Below are 21,607 nucleotides of genomic sequence, written 5' to 3' on the forward strand. Positions count from 1 at the left end.
TTGGCTTATCAAAGAGAAACATGAGGACCTTGGTTGTTTTTCAGATTTCTGCCCTAGCAATAGAACTTAGATCTCCTTTGTCTTCCAATCTGAGAAATATATGTGGGGGTTCTGTTATTTCTAACTCCATAGTTTCTTCTAAGCTAATCTTGACTATGAGTGGGAAGTATAAATCCCTTCTTGATGATACCAAAACCTCTAGAATGAGGAAAATGGCTCCCTTGTGCTTGTGGCAGTTTGCATTATTGTTTATAATTAACCACCACCCACCACTTGTCTGTAAGATTAGAACCCATGCTCATTGATATGTGATTTACTTATGGAGGCTGTAGACTTCTTCTCCATCGACTTGGAGTTTGACTATATGAAAAATTTTGGCCAACAGGATTTGAGTAGACATGTCATGACATGCTGAAGCAGCAGCTTTAAGAGACCTCACGGGTTTCTGCCGTCTCTCAGGTTTTCCCCACATGTCATGAGAATTGCCAAGTCCCATACAGGGACTGTGATTACTCTCCCCAAATGGACTGTGTACACTAGCTGTGTGTGTATGATTGCTAAACAATCATTGTATTTATGAAGTGATTTCTGGAAAACAGTCACTCTGGTTTGTTGGTGGTGGTCCTGGATGGCCTGTTTTCCATCAAAGAAACAAACCTAATTTCCTGCAGTAGTTGCTTACTGCTCCGGCACATTTCTGTATTTAGATCTCCTTGACATTTTAATTAATGATTAAAAAACAAGCACATGGGCCATGTGAATATACTTAATGGCACTGAACTGTACACCTAAAATGATGAAATAGTAAATTTATGTATATTTTGCCACCACCCCCGCAGCAAATCTTCCTATGGAATAGTTGACAAATTAATAGAGGCTTAGAGCTGGAAATTCCTCAGTTCATATCTCAATGTCAACCCTACAGGTGTCGAGGTTGACTAGGGGAAGTGTGACATTCTAGCACCAGCCAATCTCTTTCTGGTCTTTTCTGTCTTGCAGATAACGATCTAGGGGTCAGAAGAAAAGTCTTCTCTATCTCTTGCTGCACTGTAGTGCCGGAGTGTGTGTTTGTGTTTGTGTGTGTGTGTGCACGCGCGCGCGCGCACACACACGCACTCTTGTGTGATTGGAGACCACTTAACCGCTAGTCACTCTCTTCTTCATCTTGGGGAGAGGTGCCGTTTAAAGGTTCTGTCACAGCACTTTTAAAGGATCCTGGACAATCTGGCAGGACCTTAGGTGGCAACCAGCGGACGGAGGGCGCGGCTGGAGTGAAAAAGGTTTGGATCTCAATGACAGGAGATGAAAAGTTGCAAAAGCTCTGTGTAAGCGTCTACTCTGGATCAACTTTCCAGGGTGTACGCGATAAACAGCTAGCTCTTAGGACCTGTTTGCTGGGTGGTGCACCCACCTTTTGCCTCGTGCTTCTTTCCCATCCCTGCCCCAGCGTCCCTGTGCTCGCGGTGCCCGCACCTATCCGGCGCGCACTCGGCCTGTGAACTCGGCCTGTGAGAGGTGCTGGAGCAGCCGTGCGGTCCCGCCACCGCCACTGTTGCTGCTGCCGCTGCCTCCGCCGCCTCCGCCGCCGCCGCCGCCGCCGCCGCCGCCGCCTGGCCGGCCCTGCCTGGCACATGCGCAGTGGTGACGCCGGGCCGGCGCCTTCAGTCTCCTCCTTCGCCGCCTCCCGGTTCCGCAGTCACTTCCTGCAGCTGTTTCCCTGTGGGTCCGGCTGGACTGACTTTTGACAGTCAGCCTTCAGCTGCGGCGGGGGCTTGGCCGGGGCCAGCCGGGAAAGTTGCACGGAGGGAGACAGAGTTGAGTCAGGCCGAGCCGAGAGCGCGGGGCAGACGGCGGCGGGCGCCCGGGGTGGACGCGGCGCCCAGACTCCTGGCGCGGCCGGAGGGTTCCGGTAAGGGAGGGCGATCGCGAGTCTCGGGGCATTTAGGACAAGCCCGGGATCGAAGGCGTCTAGCGGTTCCTGTCGGGTGCGGGCTTTCCACCTGCCCTCCACGTGACAGGCTTGCGCTGCTTTTATTTATCTGTTTGCTTTTGAGCTTTTCACGTGTACCGTTCGGATCGTCTAGCGGTGCTGCTGCCTTGGCCCTCGCGTCCCCCCCGCCCGGTGGGAGACGGGGGATTCCATCTTCCGTGATGGCATCCTTACGGGATTGAGGTGCGTGTGCGCCTGTGTGTGTGTGCGCGCGCGCTTGTGTGGATGCAGGCAACATTAGGAATGTAAGGTATATGTGGGCGATGCTGAAGTGTCTGCAGCTTAGACTCCAGTGTGTAAACGATTCCCCTGGATAGGAACCGTCGTTGCGGAGACTGGAAAACAGTCGCCAGTTCACCAAGGCCTTTTCTTCCCCAGCCAGATCCCTGCGTTCTTTTCAGTCTTCCTTACAGGACATACCTTGCTTCCGCTGATTATTTTTCTTATTTTTCTCTCTCATTCCTTCCCCATGCGTTCTGATGACTTCTGAATAATGCTCACCGTTTTCCCTTGTTTCCAGAATTCCCAGTTACTGTCCAGACTTCCCTAGTTTGCTGAGGTGTCCATAACCTGTTCCTTTACACTGTTGTCTTTCCTCTGTAGATTTCTCCAAATGAGAAAGTGGTTGTCTTGAATACAGTATGTGAAGAGTAGGCCCCAGTCCATTCGTGAAAACTATGCTATGACCATCCGTTTTCTTTAAACAGGGTACACTATGAAGCTTTGACTTTCTTTATTATCTCCTCAAAACCCCTTCCAGACCAGGACCTTAACCATCATAAAGCTTTCATTTATGTCACTTCAAGCATCAAATTGAATGGTTTTTAAGATCTGAGGAATATTTTATTTACATCAGCCATCGAGTTAGTTTCTTTCCATCTACTGCAGTGGTTGAACGGATCTGAGTCGCCTATGCTTTGAGTATCTATTCCACCATCCATACTTTCAATAAAGGCTTGGCTTTATTTCTTTTAGATTTATGCCAGTTTTTGTTTGCTAGCATAGTGGACAGATGTAGTTGTCATGCACAGAGCCTTTTGGGGAGTTTTATTATCATTTTGATTGTTGACTATTACAGGAAATAATTTTGGGATATCTAGCTATTTTTAAAAAATTGTAAAGGTGAAATGTGATAATAGGTATGTCTGTACTTGGCAAGAGTTTTTTTTTTTTTTTTTTTTTTTTTTAGGAATGCAGGGGATTTTATCACTTCTGGAGGGGGTCTCTTGTACCTCTGGGCTTTGAGACTGTCCTTTGTTGTGATGGAAACCTGTAGGCAACATTGGGGGAGATGCGTGTTGGAATTTCCTCAAGTGGGAGTGAGCTTTCATAAAACAAGTCCAGACATGTCTAGGCAATCGGTAGTATTTGATTTTGTTTATATTGTTGATTTCCTTTATCCCGATATTTCAACACCCTCCTCCATTTTCCATTCTGAACTGGCAGCTTGTCTGTGGCAGTTTGATTTCAGTATGTCTCTGTACAGGTGGTTTGTGTAGTCTTTTAATATTGTGAATTATTATAATTAGGTAGTTAACTTTTTGAATCCATGGTTTTTGTTTCCTTAGTTTTCCTTTTTAAAATGTCCATGCCTGTCTTTGCGTGATTTAATTGAGAGGAATAATATGATTACAGAGAATCTTTTTAAAGGTCCTAAATCTGTATTGCTTTTCTTTATGTTCCCAGAGATATGGACAGCATACTTCTGATTAAGAATAAAAAATATTGTTGTTTTAAGTATTATGAATGAGAAGTACTGTTGAATATTATGACAAATTTTTGTACTTTGTCTTTAACTACATTATTTTCCCATTGCACTGATACCTCCGCTGCTCCCAGAGCCTGAATTTAGTATAAAAGTTGTTACTTGATTGCAATTTCCATGTGTATACTTATTAAATGTGGTAAAAGAGACTTTTAACTTTTTAAAATTTTGGTTAATTTTAGTAAATGTATTATTGTCAGAAAATATACACATTTTTCTTGCAGATGGAAAATTTCAGCCATTTAAAATAGCCATATTTTATTCACCAAGGAAAGAGGTTTTAATAGTACTGAGAGAGTGGAAGGAATTGTGTATTTTGGAATTCGGATTTTAATTTGAATTAATTAGAATCATGGAAACTCAGAACATGCACTGTGGTTCATTTTGAGATACTCAGGGCTAGAAAGCACCATCTGGGTGGGAGGCAGGAGAAATCATGTATAAAATCAAAGAGGTATTGGAACATATTGGATCTTTTCTGAGCAAAACAGAATAATCAGTTACTTAATAAAAAGGGAAAAGGAAATTGCTGAAAGACTGAGGAACTAGAATTAAATGGGGGCTTCTGACAGTGTGAACTATTACCTCAGAGGACATTTACTTGATACATTGTTTTATGCCGGTAATTTATGGCTAGACGGAGAGAAGATATTCTGATTTTATAGGGGATTCATGAATATAGTTTAAGACCATCTGAGGTGGGGTCCTAAGCTCAACCGCCTACAGGGAGCAGTTAAGTAACACAAATATAGTACACTCAGCGGGAAGAAGATGGCCTGGAGAAGACAGACCTGGCTACTGGGGATAGTGCCTCTCCATCCTAACTAATTGTCCATGTAGGACCATGTGTCAGATGTTGCCAGATCATCCTTTTATCAGGAGAAGCCATGAATCTCTTGATTTTAAAATGTTGATGACTAATTCAATTTAAAAAGTGAAAGCAAAACACAACATTATATGTTCCAAACAGAGCACATCTGAGGCTGCCTGCGGCCTCTGCTATGAAGAATCATTCATTGGCTTACCTCTTTAAATATTACTGGTTGATGGGAAGGAACTCTTTTATTTATTTATTTTTTTACACAGTAACTGAGTTCCTTGATATTTTAGCTAGCTCTAGAAGTGTTTTAAGGGTTCTGAGACTCGGAAGTCTTTATTTTGCTGTTTTTGATTCCTCTAGATGGAAAGACCAGTTTGGATGAAAAGGAGACATTTGCTGAGGTTCTTTGCCACTGGTGTTTTTGTCTGTGCATAGTAATCATCGAGAGTAGTTAAGTGTCAGTGTGCCTGAGGGAAGGGGTCTGGACTAGGTGACCTTTGATGTCCATTTCAGCTGTGTGACTTTTAGATTTAATTAGCCATGGATGCAATGCTATTAATGTCCGTGGGCCAGAGGGACCGCAGTTGGATCTGGGCCAAGCAAAATAAAGCGAAATCTATAAGGCTGTTCTCCGTGGAAGAGCATAGTGTCAGTGTGGATTAACAGATAGGGGAAGTCTGCTAGATGAAGCAAAAAGAAATCCCAAAGGTGGTTTGGAGAAGTGGAGGAAGGGGTCAGATGGTGTGGTCATTTACATGTTGTATTGCTGAGGTCACATTGTTAAGTGGGCTTTTTTTTTTTTTTTTTTTTTTTTTGCTGTTGATAAAGATTTGAAGATTTGAGTTCTCATCGCGCATCGGATTATGCCCAAGACTTTCCTACCCAATGATCCTCTTGCAACACGCCGGCCTTCCTCTGCCTAAGCGGCCCTCATCCTCTCCTCCTATGTCAGTGGCAGCCCGGTCTGCAGGAACTTTGCAGCTTCCGCCACAGAAGCCTTTTGGGCTGGAGGCTTCCTTGCCTCTGGCCGGGGAAGTAGAGTTACCAAAGGGAGGGGAACAAGACTCTGCCCTGGAGGAGCTATGTAAGCCCCTGTACTGCAAACTCTGCAATGTCACCTTGAACTCTGCGCAGCAAGCCCAGGCTCATTATCAGGTAAGGGGGGAATAGAAGGCCAGGCATTTGGTGAGATGGGCTTTGCCCATTTCAGAGTCTTTTCTCCAGATATGACCAGTTGTGCCTGGAATAATCATGATGGCTTAGTGAACGACTAGACATTAGTTTGTTTGATTACAAGCATAATGTTCCCTACATTAAAAGAACACATCACTTTTCACAGAATGAGACGTCAACCTAACTGTGTGGCTTTTGATATCTTGCTGGTCATTGCATGCAAATGTATATCATCTATGCTTGTACAGGTACAAACCTGTGATCCCAAGGTGAATAGTTTTTGAGACATGATGTACCAAACTCAATTCAGACTGTTTAGGAGAATTAGCCTAATGAATATTATCTTCCAGCTAATATAGTTTACATCGGTTCGAGGTAATCTATGAATGTTATGCTTTTTCTCTTTGACCTCTGACTCTTCTTACATAACCTGTCACTGCTAAAGAAAACACAGGTATTTTTCTGTGGCTGGAATAAAATGATATTGGAATATTGAACCTTACCCTTCATAGGACACATACTCTGAACTGATGATCATTTCTGAGATTTAAAGCTCTCACCTCCATGTAGGGTATCTAGTGGAAAGGACAATTTTAAAGAGGTTATTACCTAAGAACAAAGAGAAAGCTAATCTTTGTCTAGAAAGAGAGAGTGCCGTATTTCTTTTTATTCTAGATTGCTATCCGTATACAATTATATAATTTCCTTTTTTTGGAGAAAGGAGACCCGAGAAGCAATTGAGGCCACATGCCACTGAATGAAAGGATGTCTTCTGGGTCAGCACTGATTTGACTTTTTATTCTCTGCATGAATAGCCGCAATCAGAAGACATATGGTAGAGAGATGACTTAGACAGGTATTTTTTCTTTCGCCAGGCTCTGTCTGTAACGTAAAGTTGTTATTTACTCTAGGTGAAAATCTTTTTCTGTTTTGTTTGGATGCTAAAGACTGATGATTGTGTCACTTTGTGATCATACCTCAGAAATATTTTGAGGGTGTATTGTTTTCTCTAGGATTGAGGGGGAAGACATAATGTGTTGCTTCCCTGGAGTGGCCTTTGTTTGGGTTTGTTTTGCCCTCAGGTGTAGCGCATTGAGTTAATTATATCTCAGATCCTGGCATTTGTCGTCAGTGGTGCATAAAGGCATCTTCTGGTTTTATTTTTACATTTCTCCCCTCCTTCAACCTCACTCTCATTCCCTCTGTGTATCACTCTCCAAACCATAGTGGTTTGATATGGGTCTTCCTTTGCCTATTTTGCCATTTGAGGGGAGTTCTATTAGGATGCTGCTTCTCAAACCCAAGACACAGTGCTAGCTTTCCTCTTCATTTGTTCCTGTGACATATTCAGTGTTATAGCCCAAGACTCACTTTGAAAAAATCAAGCTTGAGATCTGAAGTTTTGGTTTTTAGCTGTATAAAGCACCTTGTAAGTCATTAACTTGAGAGAAAACCCACCTTTGTGCCCTTTAAAGAAGAGTTGTTTATTTGTATGAGGTAAAACTCTTGGGCAGTATGTAATTTTAATGTATGTGTATGGGTTATATCTGTATCTCCTGCCTTTTTTCCTCCTAATATCACTTTGTGTCTCCATAGACAGTGATGGATGCTTCTGGTTATGCACAGAGAGGATTCAGTTTGAGCAGGGTCATTGGATTAGATAAGAAACAGGATCTGCATTTGTGTTTTTTTTTTTTCCCTTTGATTCCGTGTTTTCGTGTGTGTGTGTGTGTGTGTGTGTGTGTGTGTCTCAGTAATCAGATTTTTAAGTGGAAAAGTTGGAGGAGAAGGGCAGCCTGTCATAGTGGATAATGTAAGCAGTCAAAAGCTAGGGTGAAGATAAAGAAGAAGATAGTTGGTATTAAGAAAGTAGAACCTGATGGAAAATTAAAAGTTTCAGTTTTTTTTTCCCAATATTTTGTTTCTAAGAGCTTAGAAGCAAAGATTTGAATGAAGTCAGTGTTATTCTTAAAGAGGGAGGGTTTTTGTTTTTGTTTTTGTTTTAAGATTTTACTAATTTATTTGACAGAGAGAAATCAGAAGAAGGCAGAGAGGCAGGCAGAGAGAGGGGGGGAAGCAGGCTTCCACTGAGTGGAGAGCCCGATGTGGGGCTCAATCCCAGGACCCTGAGGTCATCACCTGAGTCAAAGACAGAGGCTTAAACCATTGAACCACCCAGGCATCCCTGTTCTTGTTTTTTTCTTTACAGAGAAACAGGCCAAAGGAGTTAGAATATGAAAATATGGAGCAATTTCATTAGGATAGTATAAAAAAAAGTTAACTTTAGAAGTAAAATCTAGATTTCAGCAAGAAAGATGTGGTCAAGATGACACTGTGTGGATCAAAGAGTAGATCAGAATAATAAATAATTAGAGCATGAATATTGCTTAGAGGTGGGGAAAAACACTATAGAGGGGAAACAGAAATATCTACCTGAAAGATGCATCAGAGTCTCCGTACATGGTACAGAAATAGGCAGTGATTTAAAAAGTCTACTGAAGAGAAGGGTAGGACCAGTGAGTAAGGCTTACCAAGAACCAGGATTAGGTAGATTGGCAATGATTCTAAGTAGACTAATACAACAGAGTGGTAGATGAGATATGGAAAGTTTTATTTCTGAAAACCTGCTTTATCATTTTAAATATAGAATGATACCAAGACTGCAAATTCACTATTTCAGTTATGTGTGAGATAAAAGGGGTGGGTGGTAGACTGTTTATAAGCTGGATACACATTTGTGTAAAGTAATAAATCACTGTGATTACATTTCTCCAAACAGTTGAGTCAGTTGGTGCCATTGTTGAAATCGCAAAGTTTCAAATTAACCATGTGTTGTAACCAACCTTCACTCTAGTGTGAGTGGTGTTACACTAGAGTGTAACTGTATCATATTCCAGAAATCCAGGACATACAATGGAAGCTGCTTGATAAACACTTCCTTTAAGCTCACTCTGACATTCCACTGTTCCTGAGTTGGGGCTGCCTTAGCAATGAAGCATGTGTATCTGTGATCACCACAGATTTAGTTTTATTCCCAGGACTTGTCACCCAGTCAGTCGGCTTCAGAATACCCTGCATTGTTGTTTTATTTTTAATGATATTGCATATTTTTACAGTCTCAAATTTATGGATTTAGTTTTATCTTAAAATAAAAGCTTTGAAAGAAAAAAAACACACCTTCATTTTATTAAAATCTGTCTGCAGGCTTCCAGTTACTTAGGGCAAGCCTGGCATGGAGTAACACAACACTGTGTTAGCACCATACATGCCCAGAGGAAGAACTACTTTGGGTGGAAGGTTTAACAGAAATAAAACAAACAGAAAAATGGATAAATTTTGCTAGGGCATCCACAGTGTAAAATAATGTCAACCCGTGTATCTGCTAATTTGCATGTCCATTTGAAAAATAACTACTCAGATACTCAAAGTACATTTCTAAAGTTTGTCATAAATATAGGTTTCTGTTTTTAATATTTAGCAGCCGAATAGTAATGTGCCATATTAATTAGATTAATTTGAAAGTGAGACAGAATGCAGGTTAAAAAAAGTAGTTCTAGAGTTATGAGAATGCAGTTGATGTTATCCCAAAATTTAGAATACTGATTTTAGCACTTATATTTTAACATTGGTCACTCAGGTTTGGATGGCATGATTAGCAACTCTAATCTCAGCTAATTTTATGTTTTCAAAATTCTCCCACCTGGTTGTTTTCCAAATGAACTTGCAATGGACTGAGAATAGTCAAATGGCACTTCATTAGGGGACAGATGTTTTCCTTGATAACTGCTGAAAGTTGTGTCTCACCAGCTCTCTGCCTTCCCATCCCAGTACCGTTACCTCATTTCTTCTTCCAAAGAGTACATATCTCTTCTTCTGACAGGCTGATTCCTCACCCTAGCCCTGGTTTTCATCACCTGTCATCACTTCTTTACCTCGATCAAATTAAAAACCTACTTAAGTTTTTCTTTGTAAATAAAAATAGCAACAACAGCTTTTTCTTTGCTTTTAATCCCTCTGCTTGGCAACTTTTCTCCTCTCCTTAGAGTTCTGACAGATATAATTGTCCTCTCCTGGTCTTCATGTCCCATCTGTTCCCCAGCCCACCCCTGCATTCTGGTTTCATTACGATATTCTACTGAAAGGGTCCTCTCCATGGTCACTTATGACCTTACCAGGCAAATTTAGCTTTTTCTCACTTGACCTTTTGTAACATTTGCCACTGGTAGCAGTTCCTCAAAACATTGAACAAAATTTTAACTCAAAACAACGCCTGGGGAACAAAGGGCATATAATGAAAAGCAGTAACCACCTGTGCTCCCTTCCGCCTCCATCCCCACCTTTTCTTCTCCATTCTTTCTTCCACTTCTCATCTTGCCTTGGCTATAGTTTTACTTTGGCACTGTTAAGGTTGATCGAGTTTTTGTTTATTCAATAATAAATTAGGTTTACAATGCTCTATTTGTAGGATGATTCTAATTGTTGGAAATTGACATTCAGCATTTACATTGCTATAACTAGAAAATATTATTCTTTGAAGAGCTGTTTTCTTCTCTGTTTCCAAAGTCACAATCCCATGCTACTCAAGAGGAATGTTCAAATGGATGACCCTTTCTTGAATGCCAGCAGTTACTCAAAATCACGTCCTTTTTAGTTTGTGACATATGTGGGTTGTAACTTAGAAATAACCTTTTGTTTTTCTTGAGTTATTGAAACTTTAAAAACAGGGAGAAGAACCTTATGCATTTGTAAAAAACAACTACTAACTTCTGAATCATTCTTTTAATTGCTTACAGTCCTTTTCATTAATCTTCATTAAACCCACTGATTTCCTGTTCTAATTTGGACTAGTTGTTTTATAACTGGATCTTGACTTCATTGTGTAGTTTATTGTATATCCTAGAGTTTTCATTTGCTTTTCTTTTTCCTTCTTTCTCTCCTATAATGTATCTTTATCATAACCCCATTTCCCTCTCCAAACTCTCATACTTTCCATTGTGGAATTCCTGCTTTATCCTAGATCCGCCCCCCATCTTCCTGTTCCATATGCAACTGATTGCTCCCTGGGCTTGCTACACAGCTGTCAAATTTGGATTTTTCTTCATTGCCCTCTGGCTTGGGCTACAATTTTCTAAATATGCATGCTTTCTATTTTTCAATCTTGTTTTGTTGGAGTACATCTTCACATTATTTGAAGGAAGAAAGAATAAATATAAATATATATTATAATAGGTCTCTGTCTTTAAAATAAAGTGAGAGAGTAATAAGACATAAATTTTTTCCTGAGCTCTTGTGTGTCTAAAAATGTGTGTATTATGGCTTCATAGGTAACCATTCATTTTCTGGTTGAAAGTTACTTTTCCTAAGAATGTTAAAGGCTGTACTTAATTGGGTGTACACGGGTGTGTTTGTTTTTTTGTTTTTATTTATTTATTTATTTTTAATCTAGTATTTCTTTTTTTTTTTTAAAGATTTTATTTAATTATTTATTTGATAGACAGAGATCACAAGCAGGCAGAGAGGCAGACAGAGGAGGTGGGGGAAGAAAGCTCCCTGCTGAGCAGAGAGCCCGATATGGGGCTTGATCCCAGGACCCTGAGATCATGACCTGAGCCGAAGGTAGAGGCTTAAACCACTGAGCCACCCAGGCGCCCCTAATCTAGTATTTCTGAGGAGAAATCTTACTCTGGTTGTTATTCTTTTGTGGGTGACCTACTTTAATTTTGGGCTTTTTTCCTCCTGGAAGCTCTTAGGCTCTCCTTTTGATCCTTCGTATCTGAAATTTTACAATGATGGATGTGTTTAGTTGTGCATCTTTTCTTCATTTGTCTTGGTCAGCACTAGAAGTTCTTTTCCGTTTACATATTCTTGTTTCTCTTGAGCTCTGGGGAATTTTCTTTGATATTGTTTCCTTGATAATATTCTTCTCTATCTCTTTTCCTGGTCATTCTATTAGCACTAGCCTGGACTAGCTGGATTGATTCTTTATATTGCTTATCTCTCCTTTCTTTTATCTTTACTTTATTCCTTCTTTTATACCATAAGAGGTATTCTTGAATTCTAAACCTATATTGAATTTTAATAATTTTGACATTTATGTCCTTAATTTTTAAGGGCCTTTTGATTTCTTTTTTTTTTTTTTTTTTAAAGATTCTATTTATTTATTTGAGAGAGAGCATGAAAGGGGAGAAGGGCAGAGGGAAAAGCAGACTCCCTGTGGAGCTGGGAGCCTGATACGGGACTCGATTTCAGGACTCCGGGGTCATGACCTGAGCTGAAGGCAGTTGCTTAACCAACCGAGCCATCCAGGCACCCAAGGGCCTTTTGATTTCTTATTGTCCCTTTATTAGCTTCTGTTTTTATAGGCTATTAGTTAAGAACATGAAATCATGGACTTTGGGGTCAGACTAGTCTTTAAATTGTAGTCTTGTAACTTACTAGATGTGTATCACTGGAAGAAATATTTCCTAACTTCTCTGTGTCTCATGAAGAGGAATTTGTTGATGATACTAATGATACTGCACCTTAGTGTGTATAAGATATTTAGAATAGTTCCTGGTATCTGAGATGGTGTTTAATACTGTTGAGTTTTCTGAGGGTGCAGTGGAGCATGGTAGTATGGGCTCTGGAATGAGATTGGCCCCAGCTCTGCCATTTACTCATGGCTTTGGGCAAGTTTTATTTTATTTTATTAACTTTTCTGTTTGAATAACACTTAACTTACAAACCAGTTCCAAAAGCAGTCCAAAAAATTCCTGCATGTACTTCATCCAGATTCCCCAAATGTTAATATTTACATAACTGTCCTACAATATACAAATCAGAAAATTAACTCTGATAACAATAATATCTAATCTACAGACTACATTTCATCAATTATCTAATGGTGTCCTTTTTTTCTGGTTTCAGGGTCTGATCCAGGATGAAATTTTGCATGTGGTTGTTTTATCTCCTTTAATTTAGACAGGTTTAGTTTTTCTTTGCTTTTTACAGTCTTGCAGTTTTTGAAGAGTTGTTTTGTAGAATATCCCAGTTTGAGTTTGATTGATGTTTTCTCATGATTGCATTCAGGTTATGTGGCTTTGGGGGCAAGAATATCACAAAAGTGAGGTTGTGTCTTTCCCAGTGCATCATATTAGGAAAGATGTGAATATTTTGTATCACTGGTACTATTACTTTGGTCACTGTTTAAGATGGTATTCTGCCAGGCTTCTTCTTTGTAAAGTTACTGTTTTTCTTCTTGTGTTTAATAAGTATCATGTGGGGAGATACTTTGAGACTCTGAATATTTTATTTCTTACAGTGTTTTCATTCATTAATTTTAGCATTCATTGATGATACTTTCCTATAGCAATTATTACTATGGTGTTTGCCAAATGGTGGTTTTCTGTTTTAACTATTTTTTTTTTTTACATGTATTGGTTGGAATTTTATTTTAAAGAAGAAATTCTTGCTTTCTTAATTCATTCATTCATTCAATCACCATGGATTATGTATTCTTATTTATTCTGGGATGTAATCTCTTACTATCATTATGTATCCTGCTTTTTATTTTTTCCAGATTTGACCAGTGTGTGCCCCTTCAGGTTGTGGTTGTGTCCTTTTGACATGACCCTGTAATATTTGTCGTACTTCCTTAATTCCTGAATACAAAAGATTCCAGGATTTTCTTGTATTTTCCCCAAGCCAGCCATTTCTTCAAGGAGCCAGGTTTCTTTTATTGGAAAATGGTATTTAGAAACCAAAATCTGAGTGCAGGGTGTGCTTTTCACTACTGGGATATATTGTTTCTACATCTTCTCAGTGACAGAGCTAGTAATATTTACCTATGTATATACATTTATATTTATCTATATGCACGTAAAGTTGAAAACTGAGTTCAGGCTGATACTTCCAATTTCAATACAACACAACAGTGTACATTCTAACCTTCCATCTTTTCTTAATTTTTCACTCCTTTCTTCAATGGGGAAAAGCCTAGGCTTTCATTAACCACAAAACACACACACACACACACACACACACACACACACACACACACTTTCTTTCTCTCTCAGTATATATAGTTTGGAGTTTGATAAGCTATATGCCCATGAAAAACAAACCTACTAACCAGGGGATAACATTTGTGAATTGTTACTTTTGTGTTTAGGATGATACATTGTCAAAATACTGTTTTACAAAGTTACTTAGGTTACAGAGTTGTTGCCTGCTAAGGTTCTTGTTTTGTAGAGTTTTTCTTTACTATTTGTCTTCTTGTGTTTAATAAGTATCATGGAGAAGTTACTTAAAGACCATGTGAATAGTTTTTTCCCTTCCCTCCCCATTCAGTATGGTTATGTTATTCATTTTTCTATATAGTTAGATTTGTTTGCTTCTGTTTATATTTCATTTTTGATCCTTCCCTATCCTTGTTGACTTTGATTCTTATTCTAAGTTTATGAAATGTTAACATAATTATAAAAGTCAGAACAGTACAAAAATGTACATGTAGGAAAGTGTCACACTCTACCATTGCTTGTAGTCCTCATATGTTTTCATTTTTTACTTTTATTTTTTAAAAGATTTTATTTATTTATTTGACAGAAATCACAAGTAGGCAGAAAGGCAGGCAGAGAGAAGGAAGCAGACTCCCCGTGGAGCAGAGAGCCCTACGTGGGGCTTGATCCCATGACCCTGGGATCATGACCCAAGCCGAAGGCAGAGGCTTTAACCCGCTGAGCCACCCAGGCTCCCCTACTTTTATTTTTTGAAAGAGAGAGTGAGTGAGTGGGAGTGGGAGGAGTAGAGGGAGAGAGCATCTTAAGCAGGCTCTATGTTCAGTGCAGAGTCTGATGAGGGGTTCAATCTCATCTCGTGATCTCAGTGTCAGATAGTTAACGACGGAGCCACCCGGGGATCCCTTTACACATTTTTAAATGATTTTACTACCCTGTTCAGTTATTTAATGTGTTATTATCTGGGCTTGTCAGTTTTTAATGATATCCCAGCTAAATTGTGTATTGCAGAATCAATGAACTTATTCTACCTTCTTCTTCCTTTCTCTCTCTCTCTCTCTTTTATTTATTTATTTGACAGAGAGAGATCACAAGAGGCAGAGAAGCAGGCAGAGGGGGAGGGGGAGGAAGGCCAACTACTAAGCAGAGAGCCTGATGGGGGGCTTGATCCCAGGACCCTGAGATCATGACCTGAGCCGAAGGCAAGAGGCTTAACCCACTGAGCCACCCAGGCACCCCTTTTTCTGTCTCTTTTTTGTTGCATTATTTCCATTGTGTCATAACGTGTAATATTTGAACATTAATCTTTCACCCTCATCTCCACCTTTAATTCAGTCTTTGATCTACAATTATATCCATGAAAATACTCACCATCAGCCTTTTCGCTGAAGTTTTCCCAGTCATTTCTTGGTTGAACAAAGCTCCAAAAGATTCCTCAAGCAGGACTTAGGAGTATTGAATTCCTAGGGCTATCTATTTTTAAAATGCTTTTCTATAGTCTTGATTCTTGATACAGAGATAGTTGCCTGTACATTAAGCCTTAGTTCACACTTTTGTTAAGTTTAAGAAAAAATACTTCTCAACTACTGCCTTGTTTTACATATTATGGATGACATTCTAATTCTTACACATTTGTAAGTTATTTGATCTTTTGCCTGGAGAGCTTGAAATGTCATACCTTTTAAAAGATATACTTTAGATCTGATTGTTTTAGATTAATTTTCCCAGATACTTGGTGTGCCTTTTCAGTATGTGGATTCAGGTCTTTCTTACCTTTGGACAGTTTTCTTGGATTACAGTTTCAAATATTAGTTCTGTTTTCTTGTTTTGTTTTTGTCTTTAGGGACTGTGGTTTGACATAAAGTATTTCTTCTTTATCTGTTTCCCATTTCCATTGCTTCCTCTCTGACCCTTTAAAATTTTCCTTCATATTGTTTTATTTTTGTGAGAATGAGCGATTATGCACTGGGATTTGATGTTTTTCCCTTTTTTACTTATGGTTATTTTTAAGTGGGCCTTCTGTGGCTTCTGGTTCTGTGGAGGGCATGGCTTCTCTGTATTTTATTTGTTTTTCTTACTATTCTGTATTGTTTAATGAGGGCAGATGGGGACACACTAATCCAGGCACCTGTTGCTGAGCTAGCTGAAAACTCTTGGGTAAGTTTTTAACTATCCAAGTTTAGTTTCCTCATATGTAAATTGGGGATAATAACACCTACATAAAAGAGATATCATGAATATTTATTTAGAACACTGTCATATAAGTGCTCAAAAATTGTTAGTTGCCATTATGATTGTATCTTATAGATGTAATATTGGCTTGAAAACTATGAATACTGCCTTGGAAATAAAATACTTGATACTCTCTAAAGTTGACTCTTCCTGCAGTAATGTGTACCTGACCTTCTGCTTTTTCAGGGACATGCTTTAGTGTCTGCACCATCTGTTCTTTGGTCATGCAGTTGAGCCCAAGTAAAACCCATCTTTACGACCAATCTTCCATTGATTATTTCCCCCTTCTAACTCTCAACCCTCTCTCTCTGCTGCCTGTCATAGAACTCTTCTGAATAGTTGCCTATACTGGTTCTTTCTACTTTTTCACATCTCCCATTGTCTCCCCAAGCCACTCTGAGTGACATTTTAATCTACTGAAATGGTTCTAACAAAGTTACTCTTGACCTCTCATTTTTAAATCCCAGCATTACTTCTCTGTCCTGATGTTACTAACCCCTCAGTAGCATTTGACCTGGTGAACAACTCCATTTTTTTTGTTAGTTTTAAATTATTATAAAATACTTCAGACATAAAAAAGTATGAAATAATATAATGAACATGTATATTGCCATCTAGCTGAAAGAGTGAAAACTATCCATTCAGCTGAAGCCTCCAAGCGTCTCTTCCCAATTGTGTCCTCTCCAGTACTCCCAGATGTAGCTACTATACTGAATTGATATTTATTGTTCCATTACTTCTTTTGTACTTTTGCTACATATGTGTTTTCTTATGTACTATGTAGTGGTTTTCATGTTTTTAACTCCCATATTAAAAAAATTATTCTCACATATCTTCTTTTTCAACTTGTTCTTTTCATTCAGCATTTTGTTAGGAGAGTCATTCATGTTGCTATGCATGGCCCTGGAATGTTTATTTTCACTACTGTATAGTGTTCCCTTATATGAATAGACTATAATTTATGCGTTATCCTATAGATAAAAACAACTTCAGTTGTTTTTTTTTTTATAACATTTATTTGTTTATTTTTAGAGACAGTGTTTGAACAGGGGGAGAGCCAGAGGGAGAGGGAGAAAATATATTTTATTTATTTATATATAAATTATCATTTATATATAAATAATATATTATTTATTTATTTAATATATTTATTAAAATATATTTTAAATATATTTAGAGAGAGAGGGAAGCATACTCCCTACAGAGCAGGGCTTGATCCCATGACCCTGAGATCATGATCTGAGCTGAAATCAAGAGTTGGACTCCTATGTATACAATGAATATTATGCCATCAGAAAGGATGAACACCCAACTTTTATATCAACATGGATGGGGCTGGAGAGTATGCTGAGTGAAATAAGTCAAGCAGAGAAAGTCAGTTATCATATGGTTTCACTTGCTTGTGGAGCATAAGGAATAATGTGGAGGACATTAGGAGAAGGAAAGGAAAAGTGAATTGGGGTAAACCAGAACAGGAGACGAAGCATGAGATACTGTGGACTATGGGAAACAAACAGGATTTTGGAGACGATGGGGGCCGGGGGATGGGTGAGTCTGGTGGTGGGTACTAAGGAGGACACATATTGCATGGAGCACTGAGTGTGGTGCATAGACAATGAATCTTGGAACACTGAAGAAAAATAAAAAAAGAAAGTGTAAACAAAGGCTTTCCTTTATCTTTAATGTAAGTAAGCTGCCTATGAAACAAAGATTCTGTGTTTTTATCAGATTTTTGATTACTTAAGGAACTGAGTCTCTGCTATTAAAAGAGCCAAGTATTTTACCACCGTGTGACTTTTCGTATATGTTAAATTTCATGGGAAGCATTGTGAAATAAGAAGTGATACTAAATTTTCTTTAGAGTATATTTGTATGAAATTCCTAAACCTGATGTGCCCTGGTATCATGGTGTCAATCATCATTTGAAAATGTCTCTCAAGGAAATAACCAAATTCTCTTGTCAATTGCTGAAATAAAGTCTCATCAGATCCTAAAACAATTCCCCCCCAAAACAAAAAATAGCTCACCTACTGTGGAAATTTCTTTGCCTTATAATGTTCCTGCTTTTCCTTATAGTTTTACCAATGACGTGTATATATTAAATACTTCCAGAGTGCCTGGGTGGCTCAGTTGGTTGAGCAATTGCCTTCGGCTCAGGTCATGATCCTGGACTTCCAGGATCGAGTCCCGCATTGGGCTCCCAGCTCCTTGGGCAGTCTGCTTCTCCCTCTGACCTTCTCCTCTCTCATGCTCTCTCTCATTCATTCTCTCTCAAATAAATAAAATCTTTTAAAAAAATTTCTAAATACTTCCAGCCATTTTGCCAGTGTTTATTATAACATTATGTAAAATAAATAACCAGTAAGTTAAAAAAAAAAAAAAAAAAAACGAATTGGACTCCTAACTGACTGAGATGCCCTGACACTTCAATTATTTTTCCTTTTCATTATAACTAACTAATAGTCCTCCTACGAACATTCTTACAGATATCTCCTTGTATGTGAGTTTCTGTTTGGTAATACCTAGAAGTATAGTTTCTGGGTCATAATATATCTAACTAGATTCTTCTTCTTCTTTTTTAAAAATATTTTATTTATTTATTTAACACAGAGAGATCACAAGTAGGCAGAGAGGCAGGCAGACAGAGAAAGAGGAGGAAGCAGGCTCCCTGCAGAGCAGAGAGCCCAACTCAGGACTCAATCCCAGGACCCTGAGACCATGACCCGAGCCGAAGGCCCACCCAGGCACCCCTAGATTGTTCTTTTGAAACCTTGTTCTAGGCTTCCATAATACTCCCACGTATCTGGTTTTCACTTTGATAGGCCAAACATTCTCAGTCTCGTTTTCTGGATCTTCATTCTTTATATTATATTATCCTAAGGCTTTGTCCTTAGTTGTCTTCTTTCTACCCAGCTCCAGCTTTGATTTACTCTGATTTATCCCCCATGCTAATCCCTGGTTGATTTTTATCAAATGCAATCCAATCATATAACTACTTTGCTTAAAGTCCTTCAGAGGCTCCTGAAGTCCAAGATCTGTTTCACCATTAAGTTCCCTAAGTATCTCAACTCCTACTCTTCTCCAGAGGATCCAGAAGATCATCTCTCCTTGTGGCTTCTTAACATTACATGCTGGGCTTTTGATCATAGTATTTTTTCTGTTCAGTTTTCTTTCCCCTTATTCCTTACCTGCCTGGTAAACTTTTGCTCATTTTAAAAGATGACTTGATTTTCTCCTTTTCAGTAAATCCTTCTCTGACACATTTAGGCAGAAGTAAGACATTTCTTCTTTCTATTCTCCTGGCAGTTTATTCATTATCTCTTTTATAATACTTGATTCATTTATTCAACAAATCTTACTGGATGCTAGAAACTGTTCTAGACATCAGGAGTAGAAGAGTAAATAAGACAGATCCTTATTTTTAGCAGTCTATATTCCAGAGAGTACAGAAGAGAAACAAACAAGTAAACAGACAGTATCATTTTAGATTGTTCTAAGTGGCAGTAGGATAAACCTGTGTGATGGAGAGCATGTTGTGCAGAGGGTGGGAAGATGGTGGGACACTTCAGATTCAGAGAAATGCCATTTGAGTTAAGATCTGAAAGGAAAAAAGGAGCCAGCCAAGCAGAGATCTGCAAGAAGAACCTTCTAGGCAAAAGGGACAGCAAGTACAAAGGACCTGGAGCTAGAATAAGTTTTATTTCTCATAATTCTGGAGGCCTAAAGTCTGAGATCAGAGCAATAGCATGGTTGGGTTCCAGTGAGGTCCTCTTCCACACTGTAGACGGCCAACTTCTCCTTGGATCCTCTCATGGCATAATGAGAGAGAGGGAGCTTTTGCCTTCTTTTTACAAGGGCACTGATTACCCTCATGACCTAATCACCTCCCAAAGGCCCCACCTCCACATACATCACATTGGGGTTAGATGTCCACATATAAATTTTGGTGGGACATAGTCATTCAGTCCATAACAGAGGTGAAGACAGATAATTTGGGAGCTACTAACTTGTCAAGATTATATTTTAAGCTATGAGACAGGGGAAAATAATGTCGTTGGAGAAGAGGGCCAAGGCTGGAACTTTGATGTTGCAGCATTGAGAGAATAAGTGGTGGGTAAGGAGGGCATCCTAGGAGACAACAGAAAGGAGTATTCATGGTGTTGTGCTGACCAGATTTAGAACAGGGTGAAGCCACGGATGTACCCCTGGATTTGACTCCCTGGAGGTCACTGTGACCACAGCAAGAGCACCTGTAGGACATTCCAGTGGTCAGAAGGTAGAACTCATCTCCTTACTTTAATTGCTTACATATCTGTCTTCTCCTGTTGAGCGTGTGCTAGCCCTTTTTATTTCTAGGGCTTAGCATATAGTAGATGGTGAAAGACTGTTTGCCTAGTAGATGGTGAAAGACTGTTGGCCTACAGGTTTGAAGTTTACAGTGCAGTCTGAAGAGTAACACATTGTTTCACCCTCATTTGGAATGCTTTCAGACCACTGACCCTTCTGTCAAATTTCCGTCAGTTCAAGGAATATAATAATGTGGCTAACTACTTAAACAAAACATGCTGGAGAGGTGAATGCATCTTAACAGTGGTTCACAGTGCTTCCTGAAATCATCCTGAAGTAGTCAGAGGTCTTGCTTTGGATTCAGAGGGCCTGCTGAAGCTCTGGGTCCATTACCTAGCCCAGCTGAAGGAAGGTGCCAGCTCAAGTCCTCCACACTCTGTGGATCGCAGCTCCTCAGCTGTCATATGTGGGTAATATTAACAAATTCCTTTTACAGGGATTTTTGTCAGCAGCAAATGAGCTAATGCACACGAGAGCCCTTTGCAAGTAGAAAGATACTCTGTAAGTGCTATTTTTATAAAAAGAATTGGATTATCCATTTCATTACTGACTTATAAAATAGATTAGATCACAGTGTAATAAAATTTGTATTTAGGCAGTGGCATATGAATGACAAGTTGGAGGAGGAAGTAGATCACTGGAAAATGTGATACTTTTCCAGAAATATATAGGAAATTAATTTCTTTGGGGTTTGTTCTCTTATCTTTCCCAGATAAATCTTTCACTTCTGTTAGAACTGAAGTGTAGACTCTTTTACTTTAAGATCTAGTGGGCTCTTTGCCCCGGTGTTGCATATATCTGTAAGAATAAAATGTAGTTAATATTGCTTGGGTTTTTTATTTTTTCCCATTTTTTCTATTACTATTATTTTTAGGGCGCCTGGATGGCTCAGTGGGTTAAAGCCTCTGCCTTCGGCTCAGGTCATGATCCCAGGGTTCTGGGATTGAGCCCCACATCAGGCTCTCTGCTCCATGGGAAGTCTGCTTCCTCCTCTCTCTCTGCCTTGCCTCTCTGCCTACTTGTGATCTCTCTCTGTCAAATAAATAAATAAAATCTTAAAAAAAAAATCTTATTTATTTATTTTTTTTAATGAATACATGAACTCTAGTTGACACATTTTTTCTTGGTGACTACTCATTTCACTTTGGTTCTAGGGTAAAAATCATGGTAAGAAACTCCGCAATTACTATGCAGCCAACAGCTGTCCTCCTCCTGCCAGAATGAGCAATGTGGTGGAACCTGTGGCTACTCCAGCTGCTCCTGTCCCTCCGCAGGTGAGACACATA

General features: G+C 39.2%; 1 protein-coding gene across 3 annotated transcripts in view; it reads left to right on the top strand.

Annotated features, from left to right (window-relative positions):
* The first annotated feature begins 1,660 nt into the window (after positions 1-1,660).
* Positions 1,661-21,607, top strand: part of ZMAT3 (zinc finger matrin-type 3) — a 33,113-nt gene continuing 13,166 nt past the window's right edge. For 2 of the 3 annotated variants that reach the window (XM_059163420.1, XM_059163422.1), the window contains exons 1-3: positions 1,661-1,909; positions 5,404-5,730; positions 21,476-21,595. In XM_059163420.1, coding sequence (XP_059019403.1) covers positions 5,461-5,730; positions 21,476-21,595 — 390 coding nt within the window. In that variant the 5' untranslated portion in view covers positions 1,661-1,909; positions 5,404-5,460. The other variant, XM_059163421.1, reaches the window with a different exon arrangement.

Source organism: Mustela lutreola, chromosome 2 (genome assembly GCF_030435805.1).
Source record: "Mustela lutreola isolate mMusLut2 chromosome 2, mMusLut2.pri, whole genome shotgun sequence".
NCBI classification, from domain to species: domain Eukaryota; kingdom Metazoa; phylum Chordata; class Mammalia; order Carnivora; family Mustelidae; genus Mustela; species Mustela lutreola.